Here is an 18,108-nt window from a genome sequence, read left to right as displayed (position 1 = left end):
TGTAGAAAATCATAATAATAAAGTCCAGATGAAACAGCATTTTGAGTAGCTAACTTCCGCATTGTGACATATTTCCGAGTGAAACAGGAAAGACATCCAGGACATAAAGTTGGGAAGAATTTGAGTTGAATGTTGAAAAGTGGGAGTGTTGTAATGAATCTTAGCTCTGTGCTGTTTAAGTTGAAGACACATTGATGGGTGGATGTAATGGTATTATTGGTTGGTTCAGGCCTACATAAGCACCTATTCAAATATGTTTTACATGAAAAAAACGGAATAGGATTCTGATATAAGAAAACAGAGACATTTATTTTTGGCATATATTGTTAAATAGGTGCACACTATGGCAGGGGATTTGAGCTAAAAGGGTGAAAAAAAGGCATTTTGCATCTTGGGTTAATCATATGGTGAAAATGTGATGAATGGAAGTGCTCTACATACAGTACATTTTGTATTTGTACTGTACATCACAGCTGTTTTTTCAGTGTATGTCCCAACATATCCTTTACAGACAGGTGGCTGCTGAAATTCAGTAGCAATACACTTTAATTTAAAGGTTTAACGTTTAAATATACAATATACTTAACCAACCTCAAACTGTAATAAAGCTAGATTTATTTGGAATCATTCTGTGAAAAAAATCATTGGGAGGCTACAGATATTTTCAGAATGGAATGTGTACAGGTTAGCAATGTGAAGCAGCAAATTTAATATTTTTTTAATATTTTATATTAAATAATATATTTAATACAAATGTATGTTTTCCACTTGTGTACAAAAATAATTATTGCTTCCAAGGCCCCAGTTTTATTTTTAGCCTTTATGTTAAAAGGAGAAGGCTGGTGATTTTCTTTATTTTTCTTATTGTCTCTTGTGCAGAGCCAAACAATAAAATTGCACTTACTTACAAGTAGTGTGTGTGTGTATCCAAAGTCTGACAGTTTCATTTTTACCAGTTTGTTGTACTACATATAACATCTTGACTTTGTAAATCTACTCAGGGCAAATGAACAAGTCACCCACTGCAACACTGTGACTCTCTGATGTGTTTTTAATACTTTTTGGACAAAGTCTGCAGCACAGAGAAATATGATATATCAAGACTTTGGGTACACATATAATACTTGTAAGTAGATTTGTTGAAAACAAGAAAAATATAGAAAATCATTAGCTATTTCGTTAACTAAATGATGAAATTTAAGGCGGGTCCCTGCTATTCCACAATAACAACAAACATCCAAGAAAAGTATACCACACAGTTAACTGTAAATCTGAAAATTCACCTGAGATTTTACGTAATTCACACATAGAAACACCCTGGGTTGTAATAAGTAAATTATTCTGTTTGTTGGAATTGGTTTTGGCACCAGATATAGTGCTCGATACCCTGCACTTTGTAAACTGCAGATACATATACCAGATATATTTGTATTGATTTTCATTCATATCACTTAATTAGGCTTCGATAAACCACACACACACACACACACACACACACGCACACACACAAAAAGATTTTTCCAATGTTTTAAACATAAATTAAAAAGGACCCCACCATGTTTTAACCTATTAACTAGAGATTACAATTACTTTACATTACTGCCACCAATTTTTAAAGCTTTTGTTTTGACTGTTTCCTACCTTCCAGGCAGCAAGCCACTGGATTCAGTTCACTTCAGTACATTCCTTGTGCAAGGAAAATCAACTTGCAAAGAGTTTCAAATTGTGAGGTAGGTAGTCCATCACATAAAACACTACAGTGAGCCGCCGACTCTTTATGTTTAGTTATTGCACATTCAACTGCAGTTGCTAAAAGAGACACCTTTCTTGTTGGTGCATTGAACTTCACATAATCAAGGTTTGATTTCTGTACTGGAATGTAGGCAGCAATTTATTTTATCATCTGTAGTTAATAAGATTAAACATGTAAAACCATTAATCAAGTGCTGGCTTATACATTCTTTCCCACCAACCAGCTATCCAAAGACATTTTATTGAAAGTAAGGAATATAAACCCTATCCTAAAAGTGCATCATAGTCAATATACCAAACAAGCCTGCCATTAGCAGGCCTCACCCCAGTGACTGGCCATTTGTTTGGGTTGTCCTTCATTCGGCTCAGCTGGGTAATCAGCTCATGTTTGCCTTTGCCCATCACTAAAAGAGAAACCTGGTGGGCTTGGTTAATGGCACTGAATGTAAGGCTCATACGCTGGTGAGGTTTGACAGGACTTTCAGTGAGGGCCACCAGACTCTCCTCATGCCCATCCACCTTAGTACCAGGGAAGAGAGAGGCTGTGTGGCCATCATAGCCGACTCCCAACAGTACAAAGTGGAACCTGGAGCCATTGACCAGCTTATTAATCTCTTTCTCATACAGCAGTGCTGCTCCATCCTCCTCCACACATAACCGCTGGTTGAGTTGCACTGGCATGGGGTGGATGTTGTAATAGGGTATACGCACATGTTGCAGTAGATGGTCGTGCAAGCTGTGGAAGTTAGACTCCAGTTCAGTGAGTGGCACGCAGCGCTCATCCACCATCCACACATGGGTGTTCCTCCAGGGGAAGGAGAAGTGGTGCAGGACCAGCCTGTGGAACAGAGCGAGGGGTGTGGACCCACCAGAGAGGGCGAGATGGAAAACACCACCCTCACGCACAGCTGCCTCTGCAGCTTCCTGCAGGTCTGCAGCCAGCCTTTCCACCAGCTCCTCAGCCCAGGCAGACACCATGTCTGCACTACGATATTTGCCTTGCATCACTTGGAAATTGTTGGCTGACGTGCCACCCATCTGATCAGGGCTGATTATTACCACCTCGCTGTTGTAGCTTATGTCATTCCCTTTCAGACGGATGTCCAGCAGGTCCTCATTGTCGGTACCTCCTGGGTAGATGCGAGGAAATGAGCTGGCGAGGCCATTGAGCAGTGGTGTCCACAAGCCCCAAGAAGCCAAGAGGTTTTCAGTACTGATGAAACTATTTTTGTGTCCGGCAAAAATGTGAGCAATAAGTTCTGCATAGGCTTCCCTCTGCACTGTTGGAGTTTGTACGTAGTAATCTGAAATAGGCAAACCTAGTACACTGACATCTGTATGCTCTGTCACTTCCTTCCACTCATCCATTAGAGCTGGCTTGAATAAATTCTTACTTACAAGAATTGCTGGATATTTAAGGCTGCCATGCCCAAAGTAGAAAACTATCTGTTTGGGTTTGCAGTGAATATTGTTGTGGTTCTGAAGACAAAAGATATCATTTTTGAAAAGAATGCGGGCGTATCCCACTCGTTCATCTAACATCTTCCCTGAGATCAAAAGAATTGGCACACCATCATACTGGGCCTCATCGACGTGTGCCAACACAGCTGAAACACACAAGCAGGACCACTTATTAGCATAACTATATTTATTGCATCGCAGCTTTTCTACAACTCAGTTGATGAGAATACGTTTAGTAAATAAAATCAGACAAAGAGAAAAAGCATTCAATACTGACCTGCAAATGTTGGTGTTACACTGATGTGATCTTTTGTCTTATTCAGCTCCTGCTGAACTTCTGTTTTGTACGCTTGGTACTGGCCTATCACAGCTTGATTCTTTCCTAAAGGCAGCAGGGAACTCAAAATCTGCAGCTTGTTATGGGCAACTTCTTCACTGCTGCTCAGATTCAGGGGAAGTTGCATGGTCAGCAGTGTCATGACCTCCGTCATGTGGTTCTGCAGCACATCTCTGATCACCCCATACTGGTCGTAGAAGGCAATACGACCTATTAGGGAAAAAGACCGAAGGGGACATCAACACAACTGAATAAAGGGGATGTATCATGTGCATTTCCAGGTCTATATTTTTATTCTTCGGCTCTGCAGGAATGTCTTTCCATGATTTACATTAGTTTATAAATGACAGAAAATCCTAAAAAGCATGTTATGTCCCATGTCAAAATGTTTGATGCCATTTTTATAACACCTTTAACATCCAGGGTCTCTTTCAAGACAATCTCCATTCTCTCAATGTGGTACTTGTTCCAGATGGGATCCAGAAACTTCTTGTTCTCTATTCTGAATGGAAGTATCTTTGAAACCACCTGATCACAAAGCAGAAAAAATATCATACAACATCTCATGTTATGAGTCATGAGTGGGAGAAACACAATGTGTGGGATTTCCTTACCTGCTTCCCCAAGTAGTGGTCAATTCTGTACATTTCTTTATCCTTCAAGGAGTTCCCAAGCTGAGATGCTAGTACCTGAGCACTCCTGAAGTCATGTCCAAAAGGTTTCTCAAGCACCACCCTGAGCCACGCCCCACTGGTCGGCCTGCAGCTGTTGTTAATCTTGTCAGCAATATCTGCATAGGCAAATGCTGGCACTGAGAGGTAGAAGAGCCTCCCTGCCTCAGCCATTCCTTCTTCCTGAAGTTGTTTTTCAATGTGCTTGGCAAGCTCTTGGTAGTCCTCAAGGGTCTTCAGCTGCCGATACTGAGCAAGCCGCAGGAACTGCTCTTTCAGCACAGCACAGCGCTCCTCAGATATGTGCTTTAAACAGAACGCCGCCTTTAGTATCTCAAAGAGAACCGGTGTGGCCTGGTCCACGGGTGACAGTCCTCCGGCGTAGAAGGAAAAGGTGTTTCCACTGCCAACCTGGCTAACGTACAGCTCGAAGAAGCCCTGCCACAGGTACTTCTTTGCCAAGTCACCCGTGCCTCCAACTATCACCACTGAAACATGGCCGGGTCTCTGTGCCTCCACTTTCTCCTCGCCATGTCCTCCCTGGGCACATAGCGTGACCAGAAGCAGTAACACAGTCACAAACATGCTGTGTTCCTAAACCGTCCAAACCCCTGTGAAGAGCCAGCAACGAGAGAGACGTCAAAAATAAGTAGGCAATTATCACTGAGCAATCAAAGATAAATATATGATTGAAACCAACATGAAAAATAACACAAAAAATGTTTGCAGGACTGAAACTAACAATGAATCTACCAATTAGTTTTGTCTTATAGTCCAGAGCAAATATGTTCAGTTTACTATCATATATGACAATGAAAAGCATAAAATATTAACAATCTTCAATTCATCTTTTCAGCTCTAAATGTTTGTGATCCTGATGAATGAAAAAATACAATATCAAAGTTCCTGTGTCAAGAATGAAATGCAATTAAATGAAGATAGCTGTTTGCACTAGGCCACATAGCAGAAAATCTAAACAATCTTTGGACAAATGAGTACTAGTAACACATCTTAATTTACATAATTTCAAACTATGTACACATGCAATGAATACTGCCTTATTTTTCCTGGTTACGACACAATTCCTCAGACAGACAAATCACACTAGTTAACATAACAAAGGGGAATTAAATCTAAAGTCAACCTCTAAACATATAAGAGCCAACACTCCAACTCAATAGTTTGAACATCAACTACACTGAAACTTACTCAAATCTCCAGCGATAAAAATAAATAAATTACTTAGCAAAGTCTTCTTCTGTCACTCGAGAGCTGGTGTTGGGATGCTGTTTTACTGTCATGAGTGTACTGATCAGTGGATACTAGCTCAGCAGGGGTGTAGACTTTGCACTTTGCTCAAGGCCAATAAGCTTACAATAGTTCTGCTGTTGATATCATCCCCGGAAAGTCCAACCAACTATCTGATGATTTTGCAAGGATCTAAAATCATTTACTTAGCAAGAAAATCAATAAACAGGATGAGTTATTAAGTTTTCTGTGCAGTTTACATATTCTCACTGCAGCTTATAACATAATACATCTTTCTTCAGTCTATGAAACATTTTCATTTTAACAGGGAGCAACAGGCATCAAGGAACTACTAGTCTGAAGACCTCCGTAACTTAAAAAGCAGTAAAATACCTCAACATATTTCTTGCTTTGTACATGATTTAAAGTAAAAAAAAAAAAAAGGGAAAAAAAGGATGCTGCCCAAAGCTTGTATGGCTAATTCCAATTAATCAGGGTTGATGTTAAAGATTAGCGGCTTGAACTGTATGGACAATCTGGTCATGAATATACTTAAAAAACATAATACATATGCACAAGCACAGGTCTCTGAGGCCATTTTAAATGAGACACAACTTAAACCACATTATGAAATGATAGTGTCTGAAAAAATAATCAGGTCAAAACTGCTAAGGGTGAATGAGTCAGTGATTTAATCAATTACTTTTACATCCAGGTTTTCCAGTTTAACCTTCTCAGTCTATTCTGAGGCAAATTTGTGATTTGTGATATTGGGCTGCATTAATAAAAATTGTTGTATGATCTGTCTCTCAAATCAGTTTACACCTAAATCTGGTTTACTTAGAAAACACTGAAACACAATGATTAAAGCAAAACAAAAAAAAACATTAGATGTTTACATTGTATAGCAGACGCCTAGAGATTACAAATCTGATTCATGATAGAGAACATTTTGTTTTCCCTTCTCTATCGGTAGAAAATTGCACATGATGAACAGAACGCCCACAGTATGAAGCTTGTTTTATGTGTGTGTAACATCTGGAATTCCTGCACTCTGTAATCATGTTTATACAGCGGCAACACAAACAGCAAAGGTCATCTCATGAAGCTTCGACAACAGCTTAATTTCACCTCTGATTTACTTTGCAATAGGTCACTGCGGTCAAAATAGTAACACATTTTTTTGGGGAAAATGTTCAAAATGAACTGGCTCAGGTAATTCTGTACATGAGACACTTGTAGAACTTACACAGAGCAGCTGGAAAATAAAATCTTTCAATCTAATTTACCTGTGTCATGAATTGTTACTGCTCTATTTTCACAGATGCTGCTTGTATTTATATCTTTATCTCTACTATCTACTCAGCTTGTACTTTTTCTGCCAATTTTCTTTACAGAAATCAGTAAAGTTGCATATCATCTTAAAAGACACAACACTCATTCAGGTTTTGACTTCATTCCTATGAGGCGCTTCCCCAGAATTTAAAAGTTCACTCCGGCACATGATCCCTCCTAAGTCACAAGCTACTTTCAATTTAAGTCAGCATAGAAAATCTTCCCTCACACCACATTCACGCTCCAAATCAACTAATTTTTCTATCAAATTTGCCATGTGTCAAAACAGAAAAGCAAAAGCAGATCGACCAAAGGACACACCCTAAATGTGCGATTAGGACTTGCCTCATGATAACTGTTCAGCTCTGTTCATGATGGCAGAAAGCGCTGCAGAGATAGGGCTGCATCCTCTTTGCGCCTTAGTGGTCAGATTTTTCACAGCCGAGCAATAAGTAACAACAATCATGAGCCTATTCAAATGCCCAAATTCACAGCTATTAACTAAATCATTAGCCTTTGGATCAAAATGCTTGTCTTTCAGTTATGTTTTTTTTTCAGGCGATAGTCTGTGGCGAATCTGTGGTGTCTCAAACATATGTTAGCAGTATGACTGAAACACTGTCATCTCACTGAATTCAATTCAGAAAGATTTTCAGTGTGATCATCATGAATCGTTTGTGAATAAGAGATGCTTTAAGTCACACACTGTAGTGAATGAATAAGATTGGAATGAATTAACAGCAACAGCAATAAAACAACCAGAGGTTTGTTTAATAGTTTCTTACTGCCTCAACTGACCCTGGTTTCTGCACCTGGTTTCTGCACCTTGTCCAATCATGAAAAGTGGCACTTTGTCTGTTTATGCAAATCAAGGGGAGATAAAGTTCGACCTCTTGGTTCAGCAGCAACACTCGGATACAATGAAGAAGTGGATAACTGTAAATGTAGTTAACGGTCAAACTGGTGGTATTGAATGACCCCAGTTTATGTTTTACATCAAACACACGAACCCACAGGCCAGAACTGGCCCACCAACGGGTCCAATCTGGCCCACTGGATAACTTTGGAAAGTAGGAAAATTGCAGAAAAGTAATTCCAGTTTTTCTGCTGCTTTAGAGGTTTTTCCACCCCGACCAGAACACAATCCTATGAGAAATCAGTGAATACATATCATGGTCATATTTAAACCATTCATATATTGAACATTGTGCAAAATGTTTTAAGTCAGCAGCTGAACATAATATTGTTGAAATTGCACTCATTTTTCTTAAGACATCTCAAACAGTTCATCTGTTTTGTAAATACAAGATTTATTATAGTAAAGTTATAATATATGTACATATTATGTATTATGTGTAGGTTATTACAAATATTGTAGGTTATTATTTTTGGTTTTACTGGTCTGGCCCACTTGAGTTGGACTGCATGTGGCCCTTTAACTAAAATGAGTTTGACACCCCTGTTTTACATTTTGCACTGGTGATTACATTTAAGTCACCCAGATAAATCAGTGATCCTCTCAAAGATAATGAAGACAAATCAAATTTTAGAAAACAGGTAGGTGACTGGACAAAATTTGGCATTTCAGTGCATTTTTAACCCAGTTCACAAAGTGCAAATCTATTCCTCTGTGAATTGAAGGCTTAATTATGGTTGATTTATTTACCATTTGATCTGTTTTCATATTTTCAAATAAGTCATATTTTTCTGACACATAAAACAGACAAGGTGATCGAGCATAAAAATGTACCTTATGAAAAGGGTCAAGTAAACAAAAACATTTGAAATACTAACTGGTATGCTGAACTTCATACCAGTTAGTATTTATATTGATTCACCACCAAACAGTTTGCATGTGCCAGTTTTGTTCCATTTCTAATAGTCTGTAAAAATGTGAGCGATATAAAAGCTATAATAACACAGACTGGTGCAGGTCTGTGCTAGTTGTTGGCCTCTGTGTATACGGGTGAATGACGTGTTTTGTGTCCATGTGGTTTAGTCAAATTTAAAAAGGTAAAATGTGAAATTAAATGTATGAATAACTTGCACATATCTTTTTTTTTTTTTGACTACATTTCTGCTTTTAATCCATTTTGACAGAATTAATTAGAGGATTATGGCAAAAATGACTAAATGGTGTAACCATAAAAACTTTGTGCCCAATAAATAAACTTGCTTAAAAACACTAAATTCTCAATAAAACACCATATCAACTAGTTTGGCATGATCTTACATTATACATTTTTATATTAAATAAAGTTAATGGAATACAATTGTGCTAAATATAAAATGTTATCTGGGGAATCATGTCAATCAGAAATGATTCAGGTTTTTTTAAGCAAAGTAATGATTTGTATAAGTACACTTAAATACACTGTTGGTGGATACAATATTTAATATTTATCATTCTTTTTGTTACACCATTTTACATTTTAAGGAGCATTCAATCTTATTTTTGGTTAAAAAAAAATAAAAAAATAAAATGGTGCAGATGTCATTTCAAATTTTTAGAGATATTTTTGAATTTTTCATCTTGCCAACCTTAATTTGTCACTGACCCATTCACCACTGCTCCAGTCCACTAATTGTGAAAACGCAACACATACAAACAAGTTGTCCTATGTCACTTCTGGGGACATTACACATCCATTTCCTAGAGAGTTACCAAACCTTAACCAGAAATTGCCTAACTCTAACTGTAATACTGACCCGAGCATCAACTTCTCCCCCATAAAGGACAAAACTTTTGTCACAAATTGGACAAGCTGGCCCCAGTTCACTGGTGTTTAGTCTGAAATGTGTCCCTGAAGGTAGCCTACCCACACACACACACACACACACACACACACACACACACACACACAGTCTGACTAAGTCCCGGTTTAAACAAATCCTGTTTCTCTGTGTACAAATCCTGCTGCACACGTGTCGCGCTAAATTCTGCACCCCCTTCCAAATGTGCTCCTTCCTGATGGTCGCCTCGATTTCACGCCAGCAGACAAACAAAAAACATCACACAGCACATTTCCTGTCTCAGGCTTTTCAAACACGATGTTAGCGACAAAATATTAATTACGAACGGCTGCTGCCTCAAATATGTATTTCATTGATGTACTTTAACAAAGCCAGCCTCCTGATGTGTACTTCTCATTTGCACATGGTCATTTAGTTGTGTGACAGGACACAGCACAGCACACACCGACAGATGAACGAGTCCACCTGCTAGCTGTCAAACTTGACCTGAAACACACACACCAACCTCTACAGTCCTCAGTGCTATATCTGAAACTACAACACCACCAACAATCTGATTCAAAGAGTAAACTAACAAAGATATAGTGATGTGAAGACAGCTGACAGACCGCGGAGGGAAAGTTAATTGGTTACAAACCTGCTCCTGTAGTGACATGAGAGACTCGCTGCAGTCTGGACGAGCTTCCTACATGAGTCACGTGATCCGGTCCTGCCGCTGATGGAGGTGATGAGGGAGGTTTTTTTTCTCTTTTCTTTTTTCTCCCACTACTCACATCTGTCATATCCTGCTTTTTAGTGATTCAGTTTTGAAAAAAATGTGAGTTGTATTTGGTCAAACATGAAAAAAGAAGGTTTAGTAGCTTTTAAAATGCTATGTTTGATTAGTATTATTATTTGATTATCAGCCTTGTGACCAGGGAGTAAATTTGAAGTATTTGTACTTTCTGTTATTCTGGTGTTCTGCCTCCACCTGCACTGTATATTATCTGTTATTTTTTTGTAGATGGTAACTAAACTAAACTAAACAAAAAATTGAAAAAAGTACTCAAATTTGATGTAAAATAATGTATTCTAATATTATAACTGTTAAATGTGTAAAACATGCTATCTTAATAGAATGCATAGTAATAATAATAATTATTATTATTATTATTATTATTATTGTTATTATTATTATTATCATCATCATCATACACTTATGATGGAATTTAAAAATTAGAGTAAAAATTAATTTAAAAAAAAAATCAATTTGTGTGTATTTCCTGGTAACACAATCTTAAATCTTAAATTTAAAATGCAGCCATATGGAGTAACCATCATATGACTTCATTTTTTAGAAGAACCACCTGTCACTTTTATGTCATTAAACATTATTACTAACACAACACATGTAAAAAATACATTTATGTTATATGATCACTGGCATTGGAAAAAGAAAGCCACGTGCAATTTCACAGCTTGTTTCTTCTGACTACTGCTGTCAACATAATGGTTTAGACAATTTGATTATTACATATCACAAAAATGTGCGCATGTAAACACTTCCTAAGCACTAAGCAATATGTAAACAGAACAGATCACCTTAAAAACACACTTTTAATGTTTCAGAGATGAGCTCACTCTCCTCTTTTATCCAAAGCTCAGCTGCAGTCTGTGTCCCCTGCCTGTTGTCACTTGGGGGCAGCTGTAGACTGCAGTGTGTTGTCCAAACAAGAGAGACCCCTGTTGGTCTCTGTGTGGTATAGCTTCTTTGTACTTGAATCACATTATTCTCAAATTTTGAAGCTACTTTTGCCATCATCAGTCAAATGCCATCACACCAAGATGCTTTTTTCGCAAATTAAATAAATGAAAAAATAATAGATGCAGCAGCTTCATTTATGTAATTTTTAAAAATAGAAATGGAAAATATTAATTATACAAACTGCTATAGTGGATAAACACGGGCTCCTGTTTGCTCGCCATTGTTCAGCTGTGTCATGTAATCACCCTCTGAATCTTGCAGGCCCACCTCAAACAAAGCAGGTGCCTTTTTGGACACATAATGATCTGATTGTTGTGGACCACACTGCCTGTCACCCCTTCTGGTCCTCTCTTTTCCTTTTCTGAACAGTTGTGGTCGTTACAGGGCAGACCTCGACTCAGCAGCTCCACGGTCCCATCTAACGTCAGCTGAAATTTGACAACTTAACCTCGCAGATATATACTTTAGGACTAAAAATTGTGTATTCCTGTTGTAATTGGACTTTTTTATTTATTGCTTGGCTGTTCTTTGAGAAATATGAGCACTTAGCGGCTCAACTTGTTAGTCACCACAAGTCTTTTAGTAGGGTTTTTTAAGCTTTCTAGCTTTTTGCATGCTCTATCCAAGGTCAAGAATGAACTTTTAATCTAAACCTTTACACTAACATGAATAAGAAGTCCTTAAAATGCTTTGAAATATGAAAACTACATTCAACTTATTCTGCGGAGGATATATGATTGAAAGCTCCAGAAAAGCCCCAAAATGGACTTGATGGTGATTTTCTGTCTACTGCTGTTTGCAAGGTCAAGAATAAACTTTTAGTTTCAACAAGTTGTCATAGTTTAATCCCATCAAATTCCAGCTACTAGGTCAATAGCCAAACACACACACACACATACACCTACACACACTCATATCCATCCACGCCACTACCTTACGAACAACTGTAATCCCTGTGCGATCACACTGTTGTTGAGCCCTCCCAAGTTGGCCAGCCACTGTGAAATGTAAATAGTAAACAGGATGGAGCATCCTGTGTGTGTGTGCGCGTGTGTGTGACAGACTGTAAGTGTGTGTGGATGGGGTGGGGAGGGGTTGGCTGCTAAAGAGAGAATGAGCCCATGCAGAGTGTGCTGGCCCAGCTGTCACTGCTATAACTGCAGACTTGAGAGACCACAGGACGCAAGCTGGAGGGCCACTGTGTGTGTTTTAGTGTTTGTGTGTGTGTGTGTATGTGTGTGTGTGTGTGTGTGTGTGGGTGTGCGTGTGCGTGTGTGTTTTGTCGCCCCTACACCCCCAGGCTTTCTGCTCAGCCCCTGGCTTCCTTCCTCCCCTTTGTTAAGCCTTGCGAGGCAGACTTCGTCAAGCTGAGCACACAAACGAATGCATATGAATGTGTGCTGTCATCTTTATTAGGCCCCTTTGCCAACACCCATTACATTTAACACGGGTCTTTACTGAAGGAGATTTCACTTTCAGTCCTGTACCCCCCCTCCTCATTCTGCTTGCCAGACGAGGAGGATTATAGTGACCTCAGCCTGGAATAAATCTGAATACACAACCTGTTACATACTAATACGAGAGCATAATACAGAGCAAAAGAACAAAGGCTCATTTTTAAATGAGCCTTTGTTCCTCCAAGTTGTGTTATGGCTAGTTATATGATATATAACCTTTAAGGAAAAGGTAATTTGTGGAGGTTTTACATTTCAAAGATCAGACAATGTTGTCAGCAACTTTCTTTGGATTCTTTTTAAAGTATCTTTCTTTCTTCCTTGAGCTGCTCTTTGATTCATGAGGTCAGTGCCAATGCAGGCGGCGATGACTGATCAGGGCGAAGCCACTAATAGACTTCACCCATGTATGTATGAGTAATGCATGTGTTTTTAACCACATTCTCACATTACTTCTCTTCTTAATAACTTGTCAGAGCATGTACTCTCTTTTGTTTCTGAATGCTAGGCTGCACGCAGCACAGACCCATAGACAACACACACCCAGCACCAAATTCCAGTCAAGAGGTGATGTTTTCAGAGGTGGCATGTGGGACTCTTTAGACCAAGTCAACTGAAAACACAGAGAAAAACAATGTATAGGCTTTTCAGCAAAGAAGAGACAACAGAGCACATTATGCATTGTTTCTCAACAGCCATCCTTTATTTATGAGGGACATTAAAGAACGGTGGTTTGAGACTGGTTATTAAATGCAGAGATACGTGTTTGGTTTCTTGTTGTTGAACTTGGTATGCAGAGATAAGTGAAATCATAGTTTCTGCTGTAGTTTATTTGTGCAAGCCTTATCAGTACATTATATCATATTGTGTCATTCAAGTCTGAATTGGACAATTCATTGTATGTTTACCTCAAAGTCTCTTGAACAGTGCTGTGGTTGTTGAGCTGAGGTATCTCATCACCTCTGGTTGTTTTGTAAATCAAACCTCATGCTTTGTGCATTTGTTTTTGTCATCAGAAAAGTTGAAGCATCTCTGTTGGTTGAAAATTCCTACCTTGTAGGATCATTAAGTCCTTTAAACCTCGTAGGATTACCTCAGTGCACTATCACCCACAGTCTGATTCCATAGCTCTGAATCAGGACCCACATGTCCAATTTTTCCAGGGATTCAAATTCAGTCCAATAAGTCTCTGCAGAAAACACCTGAAAGTCCTATTGCATGTAAACTTTTAAATACTGTGATTTCTGTAACAATAAATGTTAGACTATATTGCTATTTCCAACTCTCTGGCATACCTTATTTTTGCTTTCAAATTGAGACATTTTAGAACACCTACTTTTAACAATAAGCACAACTATGGGGGTTAAATTTAGGATAAGAAATATAAAAAATAAAGACTAAACATACACAGGCGTGCTTAGCCACTGAAATGTAAAAACAAAGGCGAGAATCCATCATTTCTTAACAAGGATTTTAGGGGCCCCAACTGTGAGAATGGTGGAAAACAGTAGGTGCATTTTATGTCGGCAGTACACAAAAACTCTGTGGTGCTTTCAATAGTGTTCCTCCTCTCTGTTTGCTGATACCACGAGAAGTGTGAGGAAAAGCGGGGGTGTGAGGGGAGCAGGTCTGAATGACATGGCGTTCCTGCTTCGGCCGTTGTTCACTGACCCACGAAATGCAGGTCCAGCCCCCAGTGTGAAGTACTTTTGTGTTGTCATCGCCATCAGAAGCCGGTGACCAGAGGGAGGGTGGGGGTTGGTGTTTGAGCTCCCAGAGGGCTGAGCGCTGTGAGGCTGCAGTCCACACTCCAGTAGGACGCATGCTCTGTTTGGTGAATAAAAAGAAGCTTGTATTGTAATGAAAGCATTTGCATACTTGTGTGTGAGAAAGGGTGTTAACCTTTGACACCCTCGAGAACTGGATGACAACAGAAACCACTTCTCAGAGACCGAGCGTTAACGTACTTGAAAATAACACCTTAGCGTTCCTCAGTGTGTATCAAAACCAATAAAGAGAAGCGAGAAAGAGCTGCTTGAGTGGTTAAGATGGAAGTTTCCTTCAAGTTTGGCAGTTCACACTCAACAACGTGTGTCGGATCATTTGAAAGTGAGGAATATCTGGAATGGATCTTAACGCATAGGTGTTGTTTTTTGTGGGACTGAAACTCAGATCATGAATTTTTGCCCTCAGAAAAGACATAGAAATAATTCTGATTATTAATAAAATTATACTTGAACAATGACTAACATCTGTGGAGGCTGAAGTTGACAAACAGTCGATGGAAAGATAATTTAAATACACATTTTTGCTTGAGGAACTGTACAAAAAAAATGTAGAGAAAAAGATTGCAAACTGAAATTAATCAGTTTATTTTTTTTAAACACACACAAACACACAAATAAAAGTTCCTTTAAAGCATTAACATTTGCATTTACTCTGACTAAAATAATATCATAAAGATAATAAAATTATTTTAAAAAGGGGTTGAGTTTCCTTCACTGTGCTGTTGGAAGGATACTGATCATGTTAAACTACAATTTGTGTTTGTAAGCAATTGAAGTCATTGTCATGTGAAGGTCAGAAAGCCATAATTCAACCCACACTTAACTTGTTAATCTATTTTTTTTCCACCAACATCTTTTACTCTGTGTGTTGTATGATTAATGTCCGTGTATGGTAACGTTGGACAAGACAATGTCCGCCTCTTCAGTTGATTTTTTGGGAGGGTCTTTGTAAGGCTGGTTGTCTGTGTTTGGCTCTCAGATTGAGGGGCTCTTCTTTCCAAGTACACGCCGCTTCACAGAGAAGACTTGACTCTGAAATTCCTCCAGATAAGAGTTGCTAGGTGATATTGCTATTGTCAGATCGTCTTTGTGGTCACATATTCATACCCAAATTGTAAGGTTCTTTATGAGAACCATCTCATTAGTAGTCATATATTCATACCAGACCACCCCCCCCACTTGACCCCTCCTTTACCAGTCGTGGGAAAGACAAGTCCTGGATGAGATGTGGAGGATTCGGGCAATTACTTGGAAGACGGTCAAAAAAGATCATCCAACTTAAACACGCTTTCATTTTGAAACACTACCAAAACCCAAAAATAGTTGTCCTGTTTTTGTGACACTTATTGTTTGAAACATTATGAGCACATTTACAACCAGAACTTAAAATTCCAGCACAGATAAAACATCAAGGAAGGTGTTTAAATTCCAGGTTAAGATTTACTAAAGCAGGACTAGAATCCTACCTTTTGTGTTTGTTTACATCCATGCTGTGGCATTGCTCCATCTTTAATTAAATTCCCAACACAAGACACCAAAGCTACACCAGACAAAGAAGCAAATGAACTCAAGAATGTGACGTGAAAACTGAAACACTTTATTTTTTAGAAAGTATAAAAATTAAAATGAAATTTTGTCATTAATGCTTCGTTGAAGAATGCTTAAAGTTCAGTGTTTTAATACTGCAATTATGTTAAATTCAAATGTATTGACGTCAATAATTGTCCTTGCAGCCAGGCCCATTAGAACATTCCTAAAAACACATGAATCCAAATAAAGCAGAGGTACGATAAAATAGCACAAAGCATACTTAAATAAATATATATGAAGATCTTTTTCACCCAGAGAAAAGCATGTATACTTTTGTATGTTTAACAATGATTTGAATCATTAAATTACTATCAAGTTGTACATTTACTCAAGTGCTTAAGTGAAAGTCATTTTTGTGGTACTTTTACTTCACTTAAGTATTTTCATTTTATGTTACTTTGTAGTACAACTCAATTTAGTTGCACATTTTGTACTTTTTACTTCACTGCATTTATTTCAAAGTTATAGCCATTAGTTGTGGATTTTTTGTCATGTAAAAGCTATGATTATCTTATAAAATGTGATGAAACGTTATAGATTAAACCACCTAAATGTATAGAAAGTAGTTACAAAGCTCTCTACTCTGACATGATACAAACAGTGATGGAAATTAAGTACATTTACTAGTCTACTAACATACTTAAAGGTACATTTCAGGTACCTTTATTGAGTATTTCCACTTTATACACTTGAAACTTCACTACATTTCATTTACTCCACTATATTTATCTCACAGTAGGAGTTTTACTTGTTGTAGAACATGTATTTTCTGCTTTTACTAAGATTTAGTCTGTTTGTATAATTAATGCAGTCCTTTTAGTCAGTTTCTCTTTTAACACAAGTCAGCTTAGACCATGTGTATAAGATAAGATAAGATAAGATATTCCTTTATTAGTGCCACGATGGGGAAGTTTACATTATTGCAGCAGCATAGTGGGCGGTAAAAATGCAATAGCGTCAATAAAAAATAATAAAGAACTATAAATAATACAAAGTACAAAAGCAATAAAAACGCTAAAAAAAAAAAGATAATCGTAGCATTGTGTACAAGAGTAATATTTGTGTTGAGTGATAATATACATGAGTTTGATGTTGTTATTGCACTGATTTGAAGTGAAAAAAAAATACTTACAATGCGTGATTCTCTACTCTTGACTCTACCGTAAGCCATCCTCTTTTCTTGTATATCTCCATGATGTCTGGTGCTGGTGTCCTGTTCATTTGTCTCTAGAAACTACTTGATGGAAGTAGGCTACAGGGAGACACATAGGCGAATTTCACTTTTAAAATACTGTTATGTATAGTATAGATTTTAAAAAAAATAATAATAATGAAAATTGCACAGTAGTCTACATTAAAAAGTGCAGTTTGTTAATTATTCAGGTCGTGGGTGTGTGTGGTTTATCAGCACAGTTCCCAGTAAACCACACACACCACGACCTGAATAACTGGCAAACAGCACGTTTTAATTTACACTACTCTGCAATATCAGTATTTCAGGTATATTATTACTTTAGTTTAACTGAGCAATATATTTTTCACTTTAAAATCTGTGCAAGTGTTGAGTGATAATATACCTGAGTTTGATATTGTTATTGCATAGATATGAATTGAAATATATATTATACTTGAAATACTATAAAACTTAGATTTTCTTTCTTCTTTTCCTTTTTTCGTTTTTTAATTATTCAAACGAATCAGTGCAATGACATGACTTGAATGAGTAAATAAAAGCCAACATATTTCTCAATGAAACAGGTGCGGTCACACAGTTGTAGGTCCGCCTCCATGGTTACCAAGTTTGGAGATGTTCCGCATTCCAGAGGGAGGGGGCGGGGCGATGACGCCAGCTGTTCTCAATGGGCTGCGGGCTGTGCTCACTCACTTAGCCGGTCAGTGGAGCAGGAGGAGAGCAGGAGTCAGTGGGACCGACGGAGGACTTTAAGAAACAAACAATAAAAAAAAGTCGTCATGG

At 38.0% G+C, this 18,108-nt stretch overlaps 1 protein-coding gene across 4 annotated transcripts; it reads right to left on the bottom strand.

Moving 5' to 3' along the window:
* Positions 1-344: 344 nt before the first annotated feature.
* On the bottom strand, positions 345-10,247 carry h6pd (hexose-6-phosphate dehydrogenase (glucose 1-dehydrogenase)). Of its 4 annotated transcripts, none has more exons than XM_062415828.1 (5): positions 10,196-10,247; positions 4,165-4,832; positions 3,961-4,078; positions 3,491-3,760; positions 345-3,359 (listed from the first exon to the last, which is right to left on the bottom strand). In XM_062415828.1, exons 2-5 carry the CDS (start codon positions 4,804-4,806, stop codon positions 2,017-2,019), a joined length of 2,373 nt encoding a protein of 790 aa, XP_062271812.1. In that variant the 5' UTR covers positions 4,807-4,832; positions 10,196-10,247; the 3' UTR covers positions 345-2,016. The 4 variants fall into 4 exon arrangements, with proteins under 4 accessions (XP_062271812.1, XP_062271813.1, XP_062271811.1 ...); XM_062415829.1 differs by lacking the exon at positions 10,196-10,247 and adding an exon at positions 9,514-9,532; XM_062415827.1 differs by lacking the exon at positions 10,196-10,247 and adding an exon at positions 5,464-5,602.
* Positions 10,248-18,108: the final 7,861 nt, after the last annotated feature.

This window comes from Scomber scombrus, chromosome 3, assembly GCF_963691925.1.
Source record: "Scomber scombrus chromosome 3, fScoSco1.1, whole genome shotgun sequence".
NCBI lineage: Eukaryota > Metazoa > Chordata > Actinopteri > Scombriformes > Scombridae > Scomber > Scomber scombrus.
This window is presented reverse-complemented; position numbering and strand designations above follow the sequence as displayed.

Excerpts from the sequence above, each read along its gene's own strand:
- h6pd (XM_062415828.1), bottom strand. The coding sequence starts at position 4,806 with ATGTTTGTGACTGTGTTACTGCTTCTGGTCACGCTATGTGCCCAGGGA. Across the intron at positions 4,079-4,164 it reads ACCACTACTTGGGGAAGCAG|GTGGTTTCAAAGATACTTCC; the intron begins GTAAGGAAATCC and ends CTTTGTGATCAG. Across the intron at positions 3,761-3,960 it reads AGAGACCCTGGATGTTAAAG|GTCGTATTGCCTTCTACGAC; the intron begins GTGTTATAAAAA and ends TTTCCCTAATAG.